The 21,961-nt window shown below is 37.7% G+C and overlaps 1 protein-coding gene across 3 annotated transcripts in view; it reads left to right on the plus strand.

Annotated features, from left to right (window-relative positions):
- Window positions 1-21,961, plus strand: part of LOC112054937 (rab GTPase-activating protein 1-like) — a 42,551-nt gene that overhangs the window by 3,919 nt on the left and 16,671 nt on the right. For 2 of the 3 annotated variants that reach the window (XM_052891537.1, XM_052891538.1), the window contains exons 4-14: window positions 8,480-8,606; window positions 9,068-9,254; window positions 10,044-10,243; window positions 16,209-16,390; window positions 17,129-17,254; window positions 17,682-17,780; window positions 18,256-18,416; window positions 19,247-19,349; window positions 20,094-20,256; window positions 21,223-21,313; window positions 21,654-21,798. In XM_052891537.1, coding sequence (XP_052747497.1) covers window positions 8,480-8,606; window positions 9,068-9,254; window positions 10,044-10,243; window positions 16,209-16,390; window positions 17,129-17,254; window positions 17,682-17,780; window positions 18,256-18,416; window positions 19,247-19,349; window positions 20,094-20,256; window positions 21,223-21,313; window positions 21,654-21,798 — 1,584 coding nt within the window. Of the gene's footprint in view, window positions 1-6,175; window positions 6,327-8,479; window positions 8,607-9,067; window positions 9,255-10,043; window positions 10,244-16,208; window positions 16,391-17,128; window positions 17,255-17,681; window positions 17,781-18,255; window positions 18,417-19,246; window positions 19,350-20,093; window positions 20,257-21,222; window positions 21,314-21,653; window positions 21,799-21,961 lie in introns of those variants that run through there. The other variant, XM_052891539.1, reaches the window with a different exon arrangement.

The raw sequence follows: 21,961 nt of genomic DNA on the forward strand, positions 1-21,961 counted from the left end.
GGAGATAGTTGTCATAGTGCAGTGAAGTTATTGTTGTGGGAAAACATTAACAATGGTATATATCATGGATCCACATTTTATGTATTTCCCACTGCTGGGCATGGATTTCATCACTCAGATGTCCACACAATATATTGTTTTATTAAGAGTTTATGTTAACAAACCCCATCATACTTTATTTTACCTATATCGAGGTAAGTAATGACTATATTATAAAATTAGCTGTGCTTGTACCCGTGAGAATACGGGATAAAATATATGACGCTCACTATTACTACTCATATATTAGTACACATTAGTTGTGACAATGACTAAGACTTACAGTATTCGGATCCCGATTTCTTACGTCACCAGGGCCTGTAGCCATGTGGCATGTCGATTCTCTCTCTACAAACGCTAACGCTTCGAAAATTGAAAAAAATTAATGGGAATGACATTCTCTATAACAGGTCACGTGATCGAGTTATCGATCCAATCTCATTCATTACCATACATTTTTTTAGTTTTTGAAGCGTTAGCGTTTTTAGCCACATGCCTTAGCCATGTGACTAAAAACGCTAACGCTAATCCTGGTTATGGATTTTAAACACGGTCAAGGGGGCGTCAAGACTGATTCACTCAAACCCCATCTGTGTAAAAGCTCGGTAAATCTCTTGAGAAGCTTAGGAAGTCGTTCCAACCTCTCACATTCTTGTGAATCGCATTAAGGAGGCCCCTGTCAATATATAATTAGAAAAAAAAATATAGTGTTCACTGAGCCATGGCGGAAGGCCTGTATCATTTGTTTACGGAAACTGGGTTGAAAAACTTGTATCCAACATGTTTCATTATTTTTAGCAACATGTAGTGCATACGCGAACCAATTAAATTAATTTGATTGCACATAAAATGTTAGGCCAAATGAAACAGAGTAGGTATGTACAATCAATCTCACTGTTATTAAAATATTGAACGCCAACGTTTTTGTTGTACCTAATTTAGAAGTTCAGTATTTATCTATATAGTTGATAAAATCACCTATCTAAGTACTCATAACACAAGCTACATGCTTACTTTGGGGCTAAGTAGTGAGATGTGTATTGTTTAAGTATATTTATTTATTTAGACAAAAAGAATGGTTGGTATACGTGGTACGAATGGTTGGAATGGAATGGTATACGTCTCCGTTGCTATCAGCAGTTCTTCCTTCTCTAAGACAGCTGAAGTCTAAGAAAGTTATGTAGTTTTCCTGTCTTAATATTCACTTCTGTATAGGTACATTGTAGCCATAAAGTTACTTCTTTCCAACACTCTTTCAATCGTTATATTATTTTATATTGTAGCACGCGTTATCCTATCTTCTGGCAGTACATAAACCTCATTACTTGCTTAATGGTTTTTAACTAATTATATCAGTAAAGGTTTCCTGTTGACACTGTTCTGAAAGTCAGAACGCCTGTCGTTTTTAAATAGCAATTTATATTGAAGTCATACTTAGCTATTACTTTCTTATCTATATCTATACTAATATTATAAAGCTGAATTGAAAAATTCTTTCAGTGTTAGATAGCCCATTTATCGAGGAAGGCTATGGCTATATATTATCCCTGTATTCCTACAGGAACGGGAACCACGCGGGTGAATACAAAATAACTTTACTATCAGGAAGTAAAACAGCATTTTTTATTTTATTAATATTGAAGTAATTTGTTAATTCGCGTATACTTTTACTGGTACTCGTACTTCATTCAAATAGTTGTAATTATAAGAGAAAGATGATTAGCTGATCTATTCACTAATTTGATTTTTATTGTTCATCTAAGGTTGATACCATTAAAAACAAATGAGGAATGTCTACTTACTGTATGATATCCACGAAGGGTTGTCAGTAGGCACCGGATGACATTCGTTACATACTCTTTTTTTTTTATTCTTTACAAGTTAGCCCTTGACTACAATGTCACCTGATGGTAAGTGATGATGCAGTCTAAGATGGAAGCGGGCTAACTTGTTAGGAGGAGGATGAAAATGCACACCCCTTTCGGTTTCTACACGGCATCGTACCGGAACGCTAAATCGCTTGGCGGTACGTCTTTGCCGGTAGGGTGGTAACTAGCCACGGCCGAAGCCTCCCACCAGCCAGACCTGGACAAATTAAGAAAAGCTCAATCTGCCCAGCCGGGGATCGAACCCAGGACCTCCGTCTTGTAAATCCACCGCGCAAACCACTGCGCCACGGAGGCCGTCAATACTCGTAGAATATCAATGTTATTTGTGAGAGTCATAGGCTATATTTTATCCCCGTATTCTCACGGGAATTATGTGGGCTAGTTTGATATAAAGTAACAAAAGTTACAGTTAGATATTTTTCTTTATTTTGCTCTTATACCGTCCTATTTCCGTGACATTTATCCAAACCAATTTCATCGTTTCGGCCTACTTCTCATGACATTTCGGATTCAGAGCATTATTATTCCTGTTGTGGGATCGTCATTGTTGTTGGAGTAAACGAGTACGTTCATTTTGTATTCTTATATTGTTTAATCCATATTCCTAACATATTTACAACCGATTTCCGAAGAAGAGGAGGTACTATGTTTGGCTTCATGTATATTAACTTCAAAATAATTTGAAAGGGATTTCAAAGAATTACTGAGTATAACAGAAAGTTATAAGGCATTTTATTTTTTAATTGATTCACACGGATAACAAATAGGTTATTGGAAACGCCTGTTAGGCACTTTACTGAACGTAATAGAAGTTTATTTAGATCTGGGAAAGTCATTAAAAAATACAAGCCTTGTTCTCGAAGATTCCAAAGACGACGATAAGTGAATGAACGCGTGCGTGATTTAAATTTCATCGTACACCCAATCCGTGCCCGTGAACGTTAATTGTCCAGTTGTTTTGGTTCCGTCCATTGTGCGCGTATTCAGCTCGTTAGTCTAGTCTAGTCGTTACTGCGCCGCCTCGGTGTCAGTCAGTCGGTCACATACCACGATCTGATTGATGCAATCGTATTACATTCACTTCTTAGCTCATTCATTTACGTGTTCCACTCCCTAATGCAAAATAAGGGTGTTTCTGTGTGTGGAGATATTGTGTATCTACGTGTATATGTGCTTGTGTGTGTGTCTGTCGTATTTATACTGAGAAATCCTAGAAATCTATCGTGATAAAGAAAGAAATAAGGAATTTTTGAAGAAAAACCTAAATTATTGACTATGGTCTATGTCGTTGTTTTGTCTGTGAGACAGTTTTGTCAAATATATTTTTTCTAATAAAACGACTATTCATCGAATGATTTACAAATACTTAGATATCTTTAGATTTTTAGAAATGTCATTGTACTATTTCTTGTCTTGATACTCTTTAAGAAGAGGTGAATAGATAAGGTATTAGATTTTATTTATAGTTAGGTACTTCATCTTAATGATTAGTGATAACTTCCACTAATACGTAAATATCAATTTTAATCTTATCTTAATATTATGTAAAAATGTAAATGCGAAAGTTTATTCATCACGATATCTCGAAAACCGCTTGACGTACAAAGTTGAAATTTGGCAGGGAGGTAGTTTATAAATTGTAGACGTCCACTAAAAACTAATTTTGCGAGAGGGCTGGATTAAGGAGGTCTAAGAGCGGAGGAAGTCGCGGTCGTCCGCCAGTTCTATATATGCATAAAATATTTTATTTATAAGTACGTAAATTATAAATCTTTTAAGCAAATTATGTATTTCATAATTTTAAATGCCAAAACCAAAACGCGTCCTGTATTCTTTAAATTGTAATTATATTAAGTAGGTTAAAATATATAATTTTCTGGTTAAAGTTCACATTAATTGTGCTATGTCATAGTCACACAGATTAAAACACACTTATCCTTATTATGTGTTGGTTTTTTGCTTTTAATCCTTAAGCAATTAAGGAATGTTCTCTGTGGTTTAAACTTTACCAAGTGTTAATCATACGGACATAATTAGATTTGGAATTTCGCATGTTTCCGTAGTTAGTGATGAACGTTGTTTTGAAGGTGAGATTCTCTTTTTTTTATCTTAAACTGATTTCTAAATGTTCTGAATTCAATGCCTTTTGTGTACAATCCGACTTAACGCGACCCAGATTAAAAAAAATTGCTATATGTTTTCCTAAAATCGATTTTTCATCTATATCTTTTCCTGACTCGATTTATAAAATGAACCTCCATAAATCAATGTCGCTAATATCCGGAAATCAAATCTCAATAGCGTAATTTTTTGTTGGCCTGACCCGGGATTCGAACCTAGGACCTCATTGTCGTAGCCGAACCTGCTTACCATGGGACCAATGAGGCACTAATTCAGTAATATACATAATGACAACAACAACGAGCAGTAATTTTGTAATTATCATACCAACAGTGACGTGAAGTTCTACCCTGAGGACTCGTTACGAACCTGAATTTGAGAAGGAATTTTCTATTTTGTACAAACTATAAGTATAGTGCATACCCTTGCTAAACACCTTATGCACGCCACTGCATACCAACATCATATCCTATAGGAACTATTTGCGTCAATGGCGTCAAAATTTCGATACAGCTTTATTGTCCTTAATATTGTATCATTACTGATAATGATATAATTAAAATATGACGCAACCCTTGTAGACAGAGAGCCTGCGATAGGCAGACAAACCGCATTGAAAGAAGGCTGAAAGTTTTGTAGTCCATGCTGCTACCGTATAATCTATACTTATAATAAATCTGTAGAGAGGTCAATTCTGTACATGAAATATATTTCCAAAATAGCTATCAGGGGGTGATTAGTGATCGATACTGATGCCAAAAATGCAATCAGTAAAATTTTTGTCTGTCTGTTTTTCTGTCTGTCTGTCTGTCTGACTGTCTGTCTGTCTGTCTGTCTGACTGTCTATCTGTATGTTCGTTATAGAAACAAAAAGTGCTCGACGGATTTAAACGAAACTTGGTAAAATTATTTTTCATACTCCTGGGCAGGTTATAGTATACTTTTTATCACGCTACGGTCAATAGGAACAGAGCAGTGAAGGGAAATGTAAGGAAAACGGCAGAAGTTACTCCATTTTTTTAAGCTTCCGTCGCGTGGTAGGAATAGAGTAGGGGTAGGGTAGGGGTAAAGTTGAGTCCCTACTTATCCCCTGTATGGTAGGGCAGCTGTAGAATGGGAGTAGGGTAGGGTAGTAGTAGGGTTTCACGTAGACGAAGTCGCAGGCGTTCGCTAGTGTAGAATAAACCTTTAAATAAATAAATACCGTAGGTAAGTACGGTAGACAATACGCTAGTTGACACTTTTTTTAAATGGTCTTAAATATCATTCTACTAGATTGAAAAAAAATCATATTTTTTCGAGGCGTGTTTTATTTTTAGAAAATTTTAGTTATTAAATATGTTTTTGACAATACGAGCCAAAACGCCTGTCGGCCATGAAGGTCTACATTGGCGTTCAAACAAAATTACTAATATATTTGTTATTCGTGCATTTATGTTTATAGTTCATAAAAAAATATCACATTTATTGTGAGGAAGCTAAAACTGTATGAATTTTCATCTTATTACGATAAAAAATATTTAATATATTTTGAAATTTTATAATCTTACTAGCCTATAACACTGAAATAATTTTTCAAATCGGACCAGTAGTTTCTGAGATTAGCGCGTTCAATCAAACAAACAAACAAACAAACTCTTCAGCTTTATAATATTAGTATAGATATAGATTTATTTTGCAAATATCCAGACAATCTTTGCTTTTTATGTATAAATTATTTAACACCTTATTTACTCGAATGTATCATAAATATCAAAATATTCAATCCTAGTCATCATCCCCATTAATATGAATAACATTCACGATAGTTTAAATCTTTATAGCCTCAATAACTCAACGCTAAGAGCGGTCGGACTCATGATCGAAGGGTTCGATCCTCGCCCGGTTGGTCTATTGTCGTACCCACTCCTAACACAGTCTTTCCCGACTAGTTGGAGGGGAATGGGAATATTGGTCATATTTAAAAAAGATATGGCAAATATTCTTCATGGCTTTCTTTTTTTTTGAATGAAGTATGTCTGACTACAACAAGCTGTCGGTCCATTGAAATACCTAACCGACCATATGATAACTTGGGCGTCAGAACTTCAGTAGGCAGCATGAATCAGTATCACTGTTTACTGTTTGGTATTCAACCGATGACGGCCATTGAACGTTGACAAGGACGAAATTCTTTGCACCATTAATTAAATTTCAAGAGTGTTAATTGTTTATTCAAGTGTTTGTGTGAAAGTGGTCATAATGACTTTTGGGAGGACGTCACATGTGGTGTATAAGGTGGTTATTTAATTAGTAATAATAATTCAATAAGTAATTAGTTATTTTTTGATCTTTGCAATAATTTTGTAGACATCTCTAGTACAGTTGTGTAAGCTTTTTGGTATTGTATATTCGTTGCGGGCTGCCTAATGGGAACACGGTAGTGTTACTGGGGTTTTGACAAGCGCAGAAATCTGTGAACTCGAGGGTTAATAGGGATGATGACAGTTTGTTAAATTGTATATAAATTAAGAGTATACTAATAGCAAAGCTATTTTGTAAAAGTAACAGGGTATCTGCGATCATTACTTTCGGAGCTACAGGGATTTAAGGCGCAGATTTGCGGCGCTGCCGCGGATCCCAGAAAACGCTCCATACAAAATGGCACGATTTAGTGAAGACAATCATTGATTTTTATGTATAAATTAGTTAACATTCACCTTATTTACCCGAATGTATCATAAAAATCAATATATTCAAACCTAGTCATCATCCCCATTGAAAGTAAAGGGACAGATGACTCTCTAGGGCGTCTCCTGTGAGAATTGGACTTCAGTTTAGAGGAATGTTTAGACCGATGGTAAGACTTAAAGTATGTACTGTATGGTATTACCTTAAAACGGAAATTGTTTGGATCAATTTAAGAAACTCATTTTCTGGACTCAGGTTTGTTCTGGTCGAATAAGCTTCAAATGTGACTGTGTGTGAATGTGTGTTATAGTTACCGCTTTACTGGCAAATACGTACCGGTAAGCGATTTACCATTGCAGTACGATGCCACGTGCAAACCATAGCCAGCCAGGGATGTAAATATGTGTTAAAATAAACAACTGTACTATGGGGATGATCGATTAACATAAAAAATGTTTTACTCAGGACTCAGTATTTCTTTAAAAATTGCACAATTCATTGTAATATTTAAAGTATCGCTTATTTCAACTTTGACCCCAAGGCTTGAACTATTCTTTTTTGTCTAAAATAAATTACTTAGAAATTTAGGCCTAATAAAATAATAATAGTTGCGAGGTATGTAATAAATCTTGGTTGGTATGAAAGGGTCATTTGTCCCCTTTTGAAGTACAAAGAGGTCACAGTGTTAAGAAAAACCCGTGAGTAAAGTTTGTAAGGACTACCTTATAGTTAAAAAAATGTTTCAAACAAAGACGCATCTGTCAACGCGTTACTTTGTATATAAATATTTTGATTCAGTCACAATATAATAGAGGTTATAGAACCACAAACAGTGGGTGGGTGTTCAATATACTGGTATTCGTCATAGCAACAAAAACATGTCACTAATTATAACACACACTCGTACATTTTAATTTAAATTCTTCGTGGAGTGCCTCTCCGGTTGGCCAACTTTTGCAGTTCATCATTATCAACCCATATTCGGCTCACTGCTGAGCTCGAGTCTCCTCTCAGAATGAGAGGGGTGAGGCCAATAGTCCACCACGCTGGCCCAATGCGGATTGGCAGACTTCACACGCAGAGAATTAAGAAAAATCTCTGATATGCAGGTTTCCTTACGATTTTTTCCTTCACCGTTTGAGACACGTGATATTTAAATTTCTTAAAATGCACACAACTGAAAAGTTGGAGGTGCATGCCCCGGACTGGATTCAAACCCCTCACTCTCCGGAAGCTGAGGCAGAGGCATATCCACTGGGGTATCACTGCTTTTGCAGTTAGATTCATATATTGTCCTATAATTTTAGTTTTTTATACGATCATGAATGAGTTGTGATAGCCCAGTGGATATGACCTCTGCCTCCGATTCCGGAGGGTGTGGGTTCGAATCCGGTCCGGGGCATGCACCTCCAACTTTTCAGTTGTGTGCATTTTTAAGAAATTAAATATCACGTGTCTCAATCGGTGAAGGAAAACATCGTGAGGAAACCTGCATACCAGAGAATTATCTTAATTCTCTGCGTGTGTGAAGTCTGCCAATCCGCATTGGGCCAGCGTGGTGGACTACTGGCCTAACCCCTCTCATTCTGAGAGGAGACTCGAGCTCAGCAGTGAGCCGAATATGGGTTGATGACGATGAATGAGAAAGAGAAATAAAGCAATAGAAACCCTTTCTTAATTTTCTTTATATTGTACCTGTGTTGTTAAATCAACGGAGCAGTTGGCGAAGGAATACTAAGCTAACCGTGAATGTCTTCTAGGATTCGTGTCGGCATGTCGGCGGTTCGAAGTTCTACGAGGTCGTAGAAGGGTCTGCTGCGGACACCTCAACTCCGTCGCCCACGGAGAAACACGACCACATGAAGCCTATTGAAAGCGATGATGAAGGTAATTAAGTTCACAAATATGTACTTACACTCACAGCTCAGAAAGTCGTACCTATAGCTGAAATGGCGTTGGACGGGGCACATCTTTGAACTATGTGCCCCGTCCATCGCCATTCTTTGACGTTGGATCCCCAACGTTGGGATCAGCAAGAGCTGATTAACGATGCCGCGTGAAACCGCATCCCAAAGTAGTAGACTAACATAAGAGTTGCAAGGTGCCGCTATGTACAAGCGGCTCATGACCGTCGTGATTGAAAGGAAGTGTATTTGCTCGTTTCCATGTAAAATCGGCAAAATTCATGATATAACTACATCCTGTAAGCCTAACATGCAACAACGACATATCTCTTGAAGAGAAAAGGCCATATTGTCGACCGATAGAGAGCATGGAGAAAAGGCCATATTGATGTATGTCTTGGTGGTATACTTATGTTCATAATTTTATGGAATCATTTATTCCAGTATCAGATGTGGACCAGGAGTGCACTGTGTTCTGCGGCGTCAGCTACCTGGGCGCGCAGAACATCGCCGACCCCAAGTCGGAGACGGACATACAGCGCATCATGAAGGAACTGAGCTCGATGCCCGAGAACAGAGACGGTATAGCCGTTTCTATATCTATACCAGTGTGCTCACAGGGGCTTGTTGTGTAAGTATTTTTTGAATAAAAAAAGAATGTAAGCTTCAATCCGAGACGTAGATGACTAGCTAGCTATTTAAAAAGCAGTTAACTTCTGTTCATGTTTATGTTTGGATATTATCTGTGAAGCTGCACATGAAGGCCGAGGTAGCGCAACACGATATAATATCTCGATAAGAGATAAAATATTCTCTCTTCCGATGCGATTGAACGAAAGAGAGAGTGATATTTTCGATTGTGTCGTTATTAGTCGACATGTCTTTCATCTCGTCCGGAGATTTTTCATGGTGCACATTTTAGCCCTACATGAAAGAAAACGAACGTATTCGAAGGTCGGTTTTCATTCTTAATCAGGAATTTAGGAAACATTTGCTTTATATTGAGATTTTTGTAAGGACAACTCCCAGGATTCTGGCCACTTCTCCTATCCCATAGAATGCCCATTTTTAATCACATGATTGTCGATTTATGACACGCTAGCAGACGCCTCACGGTTTCAATAAAACGCCCGTTCTTGTGTTAAAAGGATTATAAAATATAGCCTATGACACTCAAAAATAACGTGACATTCTATTAATAAAAGATATTTCAATATTGGTTCAGTAGTTCCATATATCATCCTATCCCTACAACCTCACAAACTTTACCTACTTATTTATAATATTAATATAGATAAAGCTCGTGCTAATTAACTTCTCACCTGGCTCGAACGATGTTTTTACTGTGTTTGTTTGGTAGCCAGGTGTCCAGTTAATGCGCAAAGATTATAGATAGTATAGATGTCCCAAATCTCCACAGACTATACCAAGCGGCCACGAACAGTGTGATGACTCGGTACGCAGTCAACAGGATATCGTTCTACGCCAGAGGCGCGGCGGGCTCGCCTGTCGCCTCGTGCTTCGCCTTCACCTGGTCGCACGGCGAGACCAAAGAGTCGGCCGTCTACCGCTGCCATGTGTTCCGGTGCCATATTGCTGAAGCCGTCAACCAAGTGTCAAGTGAGTGGCCCTTTTAAGTAATCTCTTTTTACTATACAACGTTTTGACGGCTTCCGTGGCGCAGTGATTTACAATACGGAGGTCCTGGGTTCGATCCCCGGCTGGGCCGATTGAAGTTTTCTTAATTGGTCCAGGTCTGGCTGGTGGGAGGCTTCGGCCGTGGCTAGTTACCACCCTACCGACAAAGACGTACCGCCAAGGGATTTAGCGTTCCGGTACGATGTCGTGTAGTAACCGAAAGGGGTGTGGATTTTCATCCTCCTCAAGTTAGCCCGCTTTCATCTTAGACTCCATCATCACTTACCATCAGGTGTGATTGTAGTCAAGGGCTAACTTGTAAAAAAAAAAACCTGTTTGTCTGTGGCATCGTAGCCAATACCAATGAACCGAACTTTTTAAAGCTTACGTGGTCCTGGTATAAGTTATATACGACGAAAATCTATCGGATCTCTATCGTATCGTATCTATCTTCTTCTTCATCTTATCTTCAGCCAATCCGAAGTTATCACATTTACATTTTTCAATTATTATGGAAAGAAAGGCGGGGTTTTTTTAATTGTAACTTGTTGTATCAACATTGATAGATTGATTGTTCCTAGTTTCTAGTTTTCTAAATCTATCTATACATAATAGATTTAGAAATATGGGTTTTCACGTAAGATTTTCACATAATCATTTCATTTAACAATGTCAAAATCACAATTTTACTAGCAAACGCCGCGCGGTTTCACCTGCGTGATTTCTGTTCTCGTAGGAATACGGGAATAAAATGTAGCCTATAGCAATCGGTGATAGTGTTGCTTTCCAACAGTGAAAGAGTTTTCCAAATCTGTTTGCATTGAACAAACAAATAAACAATCAAATCTTTCCTCTTTATAATATTAGTATATAATACTTTCCTGTAGGTATATAACATTTCAATACACATTATGGTTTCATGTAATATCATCATCATCATCATCATCATCATCATCATCATCATATCAGCCGATGGACGTCCACTGCAGGACATAGGCCTTTTGTAGGGACTTCCAAACATCACGATACTGAGCCACCTGCATCCAGCGAAGCCCTGCGACTCGCTTGATGTTGTCAGTCCACCTGGTGGGGGGTCGGCCAACACTGCGCTTACTAGTGCGGGTCGCCATTCCAGCACTTTGGGACCCTAACGTCCATCGGCTCTTCGAACTATGTGCCCCGCCCATTGCCACTTCAGCTTCGCAACTCGTTGAGCTATGTCGGTGACTTTGCTTCTTCTGCGGATCTCCTCATTTCTGATTCGATCACGTAGAGATACTCCTAACATAGCTCGTTCCATCGCCCGCTGTGTGACTCTGAGCCTTCTAATGAGGCCCATAGTTAGCGACCATTCATGTAATATACATAATTTATGTATATTACATATATCTTTAATTCAGACCACAATATTGAAAAACAGCGTCATTATGTATTGTTATATAATTAATAATAAAAGTAATTGTTATTTACCTGTATAATACAAAGCATAATTTACTAAATGACATAAATACCTATTTATGTATAAGAACCATGCTATGGTATAACAACATGTCTATATTAACTCTATCAATGATTTGCTAAACAAAACATAAATATTGTTTTCACTATAATTTGTCAATGCACACCTTATAACAATAGTATAAGGTTCATTATTGAAATAAATCGCAGGCGAAGTGGCTATTTACTCCTCTATTACGAATGATTGAAATGATTTTAGTATTTGCTTTACAATGTGCAGATGTCCAAATAATAATCAGGAACACGAGTAGTTATCATTTGTCTACGTCGACGTACACACGCACAGTGAATATATATTTTGTTTAGAGGACATTCTCTTTGAAAGGTGAGAAAATAATTTATGTTGTTGGTTGACTATATATCGGGATAGTAATGTTTGAAGATGAGAGAATTTTTATAGTAATGGATACAGTTGGCCCATCTGCAGGGTAGGTAATTAATTATGTATGTGTATAATTTAAAGCTGGGCCACTGCACAGCAATCTAGGACACTCAGACCAATTATTGTATAGGATCTGCCTCGCTAGACGTTGTTTTTCTGTCAAAGTATGATGATTATGATCAACGATCTAATGCGATCATAAAAACTGTCTCTATAGAATTGATGTTAAATAGTTAAAAAACTCCGTAAAAATACCTTTTTGTGTAATTGAATTGTGTAAAAAACGGGCAAAACTTCTAGTTTAGTATAAGATGTATACCAAATCTAAGCTCGTTTTCCTCAGAAAATGACAGACAACTTTGTTCGTGACTATGAGTGCGATACAGGTCCTTCTATAATTGGTCTGAGCTAGGACATGTTGTTTGCATGCCCTGCAAAGTGTTGCCCTGTTAAGGTAGCATTCCGATCTTGGAGACCGCGACTCGCGACCGCGACTTGCGACCCGCGACTGACCCACCCACCCACTGCTTAGTATGGATTTATATGGAGCACTAAACAATGGTGATCGCGCGACGCGGTCTCGGGATTTTATAGTGCATAGTGCTTCATATAAATTCATACTGTGCAGTGGGTCGCACGACCCGGTCTCGGTCGCCAAGATCGGAATGCTATGAGGCGATGGACTTCTACTCAACAGCAAAAATGTTAATTATGCATGTCTCAGCGTACGATCCAAAACAAGACCACATACATCAAGTGGCATGGACTTTCGTTTTGCGAACATCTAATGATGATGATGGATATCCTATAAGTATATGCTTTTTGGACAAATAACTTTTACATGAGTTTGTGTCTATGAATAGACGCAAGATAACAATTTTAGTTACTTTTCATTGCTACAACAAGTCTCTCTTCTTCATAGGATGATGTATGAATATGTCAATGTCATCTCCTTACCCATATCCCACTTAAGTGGGGTCGGAAAAATATGTCAATCTTTTCCATTTGTCTCTATTACTCGTCAACTAATCATCCACTCCTTTTACACACATGTCCTCTTTCACACAATCCAACCATCTCTTCTTTGGCCTTCCTCTCCTCTTATGTCCTTCCACTTGCACATTCAACATTTTTCTAGTAATATGACTTTCCTCCCTACGCATTACATGTTTATACCAAGCTAACCTTCTACTCCTCAATTTTTCTGTCTGTGTATGAAATTATCACATACTTTGTTTTTTAGATAAGTGAAAATTTAACCTATTTCTCATTTATCATAACACTGGCTTAGCGGTCGATTCATAATACACACAGAACAAGCTGTCACTGTTTTACTTTGTAGATAAGGTGATATATTGTTTTACGGCGTCCTTATTCTGGTTTTACGTTAAATCATTTCAGCGCCCTTCGACCTAACAACATGAAGATTAATTAAAAGCCGGAAATTAATTACCATCACGCGATTTATTGTTTTAATATACATATGCATGGAAAAAGATACTAAATATATTTCTTTTGTAAAGTAGATTTATTTACATTTTTTTTTTTTGTGATATCCCATTTCACTGAATATCTTTTGATTAGTTCAGGTCATTGGTAAAATCGATACTGAAAAATATCTGGCTGAGTTTAGGTGTGTGAGCTGAGCTTGAATGAGCTCAAAAAATGAGCTTTAATTTTAATTTGAAGCTTGGAAAGTTAGGTATTACCATTGCAAATTATAAATTATTCATTGTTAGAATGTCCATTGACGATTCAATAAACACTTAATTTTATAATAATAATTGTATATTAGATTCGGACTTCGACTTTAGGAGAAATCACACACACACAGTTCGTTTCATGTAGGATGGTGCGGGTGACAGTATTCATTTTCGTTTCACTCTTGAAAGTTTGCCTCGATTTACGATAATAGTACTTATTACGAATGTTATACAGGTGACTGTCACCCATGCTATCTGAAAAACACTTTAGTTTTAAAGGTTCATTTTTTGCTCTTGTCTTATCTGTATCTTGAGCTGATTGAATGAGAAGAAAAACAAAAATGTGTCATTGTTTTGGAATCGCTTTTTCGTGAACAAGAATAAGGTCGTCAAACTCTTATCTGGGCATTGGATTGTTCGTTTCACAAAGTATCTGGCACTTGTACCGAACACTCGTCGGTTTTTGTACGTCAGCTATTGTTAATATTAAACTGTGTGAAAAACTTCGTGTGATTTTAGTTATTCTTGTGATCCGTTATTTTAATTTAGTTTAGTGTTTTTGTTTATACATTAATGTTATGATATTCGTCTAATTAAAAGGTATTTAAATGTTTTTTTTTGAGAGGTATGTTTTTCACTGGTCACCACTTCTAAATATTTTTATTTAGTATAATATTCTTGTTTGTATGTATTTTCAAAGTTTCATAATTATTCCACTTACTGGTATCCAATTGATGTGAAGGCATTATAGTCTGGTACATATTATGGTACTACCATCCAACTAGACTTTTGATGAAGGGACAGGTAAGGTAGAACTCAGCTGTCAATGTTAACTAGCAAGTCGTCAGTTCCTTACAGTTATCCTGATATCTTAATATATAAATGTGAAAGGCATTGATCACGAAATCTCAAAAAACCGCTCGACGTACAAATATGAAATTTGGCAGTGAGGTAGTTTATAGATAGTAGACGTCTGCTAAGAGCGCATTTCTCGAGAGGTCTAGGGGCGGGTAAAGTCGCGGGCGTCCGCTAGTATGTGTATAATACTACCTGTGTTATTATACTATATTTTTCGTTATTTTTTAATATGCTGTAATACAAATTTGGCTTTGAAATTAATTTGATTTCAAAAAAATTGTTCACTTGATTAATTAGAAAGAAAAGATATTTATTTTTAAGTAATGCCACATATCACATTAAATCTAAATTATAAGATATTATGGCTTAACTGTCCACTCAAACAGTGGAGCACTAAAGAATGCCCTGTAATATGTGGCACAACCTAGAAAAAAACCCCAACTCAGCATTTTGCCGCATACTTTCAATAAAAAAAGTATGCAGCACTGATTTTCAGTTAGGACCCAGTTCAGGTGGTTATGCAATTCAGGTGGTTATTGATGAATGTATGCAACACTTATTGGGTTTTGGACCAATTTTAAATTACATTAAATAGTTAGGTACCTGTAGGTTTAGTAATTAGTACCTACTATAGACCAATGTTTTCTATTATCCTAACCCTGTTTTTTAAACGGTTACGAAGTAGCAATGAAATCCCGTTTTTTAACAATTGTAAAGTAGAATAAATTGAATAGAAAGTATTTAACATGCCCTTGTAGTATGTCCTCATACTTGATCAGTGTTTACGCCCACATTATTTTGTTGATAAACGTTTGCAGTATTACGTGTTATCAATAAAAACGACGGGACGGGAGATATATGGTGCCAATTTAAATAATCTACAATGCGCTGTGGATTACAAATTTTGAAGCCTCAATTTTTAGGGACCGGCCTCTTATTAGTGGTGTCTTAGGTTTAATTCCCAATTCCAAGTTCATCTATTGTAGTACACTTTCTTAGGGCCTATTTCACCACCTTCTGACTAGTTCTGCATAGTCTAAGAGTAAGTTTTGCCACTTTCTGACTTTATGTTTTGCGACAAAGACGACACGTCTGAAGAAGGCTATTGAACGTCTAATAGAAGTTGGTGAAATTGACTCTTAATCTTCAGTAGCAATAATTGTTGTTAGCACAAGTATTGGTTTCCCGGGAATTCCTGGCTTATTCTTTATTGAACAAGTTAAATTTAATAAGAAAAATCAAATTTACTTATCTCGTTAAAAAAGGGTGATGCATGTGGTTAAAATGTATCAATTGCAAATAGATAGTAAAGAGCAACTGTTGAGTTTCTTGCCGGCTTTTCTCAGCAGAACCTGCCTTCCAGACCAGTGGTAGAGTCATTACAATTAATAAAAAAATTGATGTTTCAAAAAAATTTTTGAATATTAAGCTTACTTGAAATGAATTAATTATGATTTTGTTTAATTTATTAATTACATTGTTCTAGGCTGTTTCGCCAAAGCATTCGAGCGCATTCCGCGATCCATGGCGTCTTCGCTCGTCGGCGACCTCAGCGCTGCTCCCTCTATGACCGGTTCCCTCACTGAGGGGCTCGGGCCCGCTGCGCCGCCCATGCAACTCATGCACGTCCTGGAATGTACTGTGGACATAAAGGAGACTGATGCAAAGGTGAGGAGAGTTTACTATTTCATTTAACACATCGACTGTTGTTGTAGAGTGGTCTGTGAAGGCCAAACCACCAACACAACCAACAAACCATAGGTAAGTAAGATAACTATGGAGTTGCTCCCATTGGCTTTAGAAGATTGCAAAGGTCTAGGCCAAGTTAGCCAGATTCTAAGTTCTTACAATGTGTATTTTTAGATTTATTTCGGCTTAACATGAGAAAAAATGCTGGTAGCTTCACACTTAGCTTCATGACACCCATTCAAATACCATTAAAGATTATACTTTAAGGGTCACTAGTTTTGTACACAGAACAGCGTGTAATTCTGAATTTACCAGTAAAGCATTTCTTTAAATTTAAGGACAACTTACCATATACACTTTATGTTTGGTGTGCGTTCTTTATCCCTGTTCTGATTTTAGCAGACTCAAGTGGATTACCAAAATAAGAAACCAATGACGAACAAAGGTTATGATTCACAATATTTGTCAGGACAACTTAATTAACAAATCAAACTGTAAGCAAAATAGGACTCTAGAATCCCAAAAAATTACCTTGAGTTGAGTCACGCACTTGTGAACGTGTGTGTAGGGTATAGGGTGCCCCTGACAGATATCTAATACTCCCTTTTCCACTCAAGTCTCTCTCCCGAATCCAGTTACAGTATCTATCCAGATTAAGACATTTTTTTATTAGAAGCTTGAAAGTCTCATTGAGAGTTAATTGTTTATAATTTCCAGGGCACATTTAGCCACGTACCAAAAGAGCGTCTCGGCTACAAACTGCGCGGCGGCATAGACAAACAAGTGACCATCAACGTTACACAGGTCTCCAACAATGTACAAGCGGAATCCGATGATCTACAGGTACGATATTATAATTTATGACTAAAAGTATTAAGCAGATAAAATTGTATGTTGCTTTAGAAAAAAGTAAAACAAAGAAATGTAACTGTCATTCTTGAGTCGTGTATGAGACGTCGAGTTGTCTCATGGTGCAAGTATGTTGTTAATATGTGTAATGGTCATGGTGGTCAATGGTGTGTGTTAATAATGGTCCCAGTCTATGGTCAACCAAATCCTCTAACCATGACCCATACCAAAGGCTTATGATAAGCCTATGAAAGATAATACTGTAGGTAATATTTTCAAAAATTCTGTAATAATGCATACATTATTATCTGTAAAAGAAACTAAAAAAATAGATAGTGCTATACTGATTCCTTTGGGTTGTCCTCGGTAGTCAATAATTATCCTTTTAAATATAAATGTGCTGATTTTATAACTGTTGCAGTCTTCATACACTGGCGGCTTATACATCGAGAGGTGTTTCGGAATATTACTGGCGCCCGGACGTAGCGTCAAACATTCCGATATGCAACTGCTGGAAATGGTAAGATTACTGATATTATGATCATTTCTGCTTAAACTACACTTACGTATATTCTAAGTATAAGTAATAATCTATAAGTACTATATTGTAGTGTGTATTTTTAGCATTTTTCAAAAATCCAAGAAGAAAATTTTCTGTCTTTTTTAGTCTCAGCTTTTGCCAGTTTTTAAAAGCACACCTGTAAATAGTGAATAAAACGAAAAAAACTCAAAGATAGAGACTAACGAACAGCAATTAAATTCTTGTTTGTTGTTGCTCTAAAGTTGAGGGATAAAGATAAAGATAAAGATAAAGATAAATATACTTTATTTGCACACCACAAAGACAAAAACAAGTGAAATAAACAAAAACCTTCGGTTTAGGAAAACTTAAAAGGGAAGGGAGGTTAATCGGAAGGGAAGAGGAATATGTACAATATTTGGCTAATATATTTTATTTTCCGTTAAAAATCCACCTATATATATTTTTTATACAGGTAAGCGGTTCTTCAGGGGGTTCAGGTTGCTCGGTGTGCGCCCTCTGGAACGCAGGCGAGTCAGCGCTGGCCGCCTTCAACGTAGCGAGTGGCGACGGCGCTCCGGCCTATATGTCTCTCGCGCTAGATCTCGTTATTAGGGGCATTAGAGACCCCTTGCGGTGAGTTTAGCTTCCCTAATGCATGTTATTCGATTTTATTAACTATTATTATTAAGTATCCGAAAACATCACTCGAGAGCAATATTCCGTCCCGAAGCTATTGATCTACATTTGTATTTCTCCCTTTTCGAGTTATGACATGGTGCGAATCATACTCTTTTATTTTACAAGATCCTCGATTACAGATGGTATTACCATTCATTATTTAAATTATTGTAGAGGGGAGGTATCAGTGTTGGTATAAATAAAAGGGTATTTAATGACTTGCTCAATTGTTTGTTAGGCAGCGTAGACGCCGTCATGCTGCCAGTCGCGTTAGTGATTTTGCAATAATCTTTTGTGTTGTAGTTATTGTTTATCATACATTGTTTAGTGTGGGCATGGAGAACATGTCAGGCAGGGAAGGTGAGTGTTGGCTAGTCAGAAGGAATCCCTTAAACCTACTGTCGAGGTCACAAGTCCTGTGACCAGGTCGAGGTGTTTCCTCTACCACAAAATAATGGTACAATCACTGTCGATGCTACCCGTCACGTGACATACGCGACATGCGTTTTAAAAAAGGATGTCGACGTTTATAAGCATTTGTGCAAAAGTGAAAATTCCGAAAAGTGTCTAAATCTCATGAAATCCTTCGTCCTAAATGATGTTCTTGAAAGAGCTTGTGATTGAAGTGGTTATCTTACAATAAACAAACCCTTTCCCTTTGTGGAAAAATGAAACCTGACACCGCAATGTTGCGAATTAAACACTAGTATGGAGCACAATTTAAAATAAAATAAACGTTTAATTATTACGTACGTTCTTTAAAAAAGCTCTTTTGTTTGTTACAGACTTGTAGTTGAAACGCCGGTGAAAGTGTTTCCGCCTACAGAGAGATTTTGGTACTACTCGAAGAGACCCCTCGTACAGCAGTTCTATATCAATTTGAAAGAGGTAAACACATTAAAACTAAAATATTTTATATTAAAAACTTTGATTGTATCAGCATTTGAATGTTATTTTGGTTGAATAAAGTGCATCATCAGGAAATATCACATTTATATCTTTACTTATCGTTTTTTCTGATTCTCATGTTTTCTTAATGAGACTCTAAGGTTAGACAAACATATGGGGTAAGCTTTCTCATGGGGCGATTCACAGGAAAAAGTATTCTTTGAAAATCTTTAGTAAAAGATTTTTGAATATTGGTAACCATAAACACATAACTGGTTAGAATGCATCAATATTACAGTATACCAGCGGCGACCCGCGACGTGTCCTATGAAGCCGATTCCTATAAGCTTACCTTTTAAAAATCCATACATAACTCCATACATTCATACATGACTCAAATCTGAGATGTCAAGAGTTCTATCACCGACTGGTGCTATTGTTCCTAATGTATCTATCGATTATTATTATTATTTCTTTCGCTTAGTTTGGAGAGGAAGGGATTTTTTTTTAAAGAATATTTGCCATATTTTCTATATTATGACCAATTCATTCCGCTCCAACTAGTCGGAAAAGACTGCTAGGAGTGGGTACGGGGTACAAACGGGGTGAGGATTGAACCACCACCACCCCTTGGTGATGAGTCCAACCACTCTTACCGTTGAGCTTTTGAGGCTTTATAGGGAATATATTGATCATATCTAAAAATATTACTTTTTTTTTTGACGAAGCTTTTCTGTTTGTCAGACGGTAGATTCGCTGGGTCAGCTCCAGTACGAAGTGGCGAGTGTGGAGACGTCGGGAGAGCTGGACCGCTCCCGTCTGAACCTGCCTCTGTCGCTGTCCAGCTTGCTGCCGTCGCCGCTGTCCACTGCGCCCGCGCCGCCCTCGCCTTCTGAACCTGACTCCGGTAACTATAGGCTTTACTATGTTTTCAGTCGTGTATATATACAGCATTCGGGAAATTGCGTCGGGTCTTCAATTCGTCATTACCCCAAAGCCTGAAGACAAAAGTCTTTAATGAGTGTGTCTTGCCTGTTATGACATATGGAGCGGAAACGTGGACACTGACGATTGGCCTTATCCACAAATTTCAAGTCGCTCAGCGAGCTATGGAAAGGGCTATGTTAGGAGTCTCTCTGAAGGATAAAATCCGGTACGAGGAAATCCGTAGGAGAACGAAAATAATTGATGTAGCCCAAAGGATTAGCAAACTGAAGTGGCAGTGGGCGGGCCATATCTGTCGTAGAACAGATGGCCGCTGGGGCAGACGTGTTCTGGAGTGGAGACCGCGTACTAGCAAACGCAGTGTAGGACGCCCTCCAGCTAGATGGTCCGACGACATCAAGAAGGTAGTGGGAAGTGGCTGGATGAGGGAGGCGGAGGATCGTGTGTGGTGGCGCGCTCTCAGACAGGCCTATATCCAGCAGTGGACGAATACAGGCTGTTGATGATATATACTCAGAGGCACAATTATCCGCTCACTTTAATATACTCGCGTCATATTAAAGTGGGCGGATAGTTGTGCCTCTGAGTATACTATGCTATAATATAGCAATAGCGAAGAACACTAGGATAGGCACTATACGCACAATTTACATAAAATGGAGAATTCCTTCTCCAACACTGGCTCATACTGAGGTTATACATATATTCCACGTACACCACAATTACTAACCCAAGCTATATCGAAACTCAAAATCCCCATTTCTATAAGAGAACTGAGCCTGCATTGAGGTGCTAAAATAGGTTGATAATAATGAATGAATGTTAGTTTGAACCATTTTAAAATGATGTTGTTTTGTTAACTATAGTTAAATTCAATTTGTTTGCTATATTTTGGTTGTAAAATGATTTCTCAATTATTATTTAACAGATGGTGACGAACCTCTTCTGAGTGGCACTGGCGAAGTGTCCAAAGATTGTGGTGTCGATGTACTAGAAAATTGGGCACAAGTATTGAGAAGGTAGGTGAAATGTTAGTTATTTCCTAAGCTCAGTAAGAGCATAAAAGAGGAATTAACATTTTTCATAGTAGTTTTTTTTTCGGCCGTGGCTAGTTACCACCCTACCGGCAAAGACGGACCGCCAAAGCGATTCAGCTTAACGTTACGAGGTCGTGAAAAAACTGAAAGGGGTAAAGTTTTCATCCTACCCCTAACAACTTAGCTCGCTTCCATCTTCAGATGAGATTGTAGTCAAGGGCTAACTTGTAAAGAATAAAAAAGGAAGCCTCGCCCTATAGTGGGTCATTCAAATAGGTTGATAATGAAGATTCTCTTTTACACTTTATTTACACTTTTGCAGTTGGATCGGCCCCAGGCCTCGTGCGTTGAATCAGCTGGTGCGTGTGGGGGTGCCTGAAGCTCTGCGGGGGGAGGTCTGGCTGCGACTGGCCGGCGTGGACCAGAACGACAAGCTGATGGAAACGTATCGCACTCTTATTAGCAAGGTAATATTAATGCAATCACACCATCACATCACACTAATCACACTTTACATTCACATTATAAAGGCGAAAGTTTGTATGTTTCTGTGTGTATGTTTGTTCCTCCTTTACGCTGCGGCTACTGAAGCGATTTGGAATGGAAATAGGTTTTATTCTGGATTAACAC

Source organism: Bicyclus anynana, chromosome 4 (genome assembly GCF_947172395.1).
Source record: "Bicyclus anynana chromosome 4, ilBicAnyn1.1, whole genome shotgun sequence".
Lineage (NCBI taxonomy): Eukaryota > Metazoa > Arthropoda > Insecta > Lepidoptera > Nymphalidae > Bicyclus > Bicyclus anynana.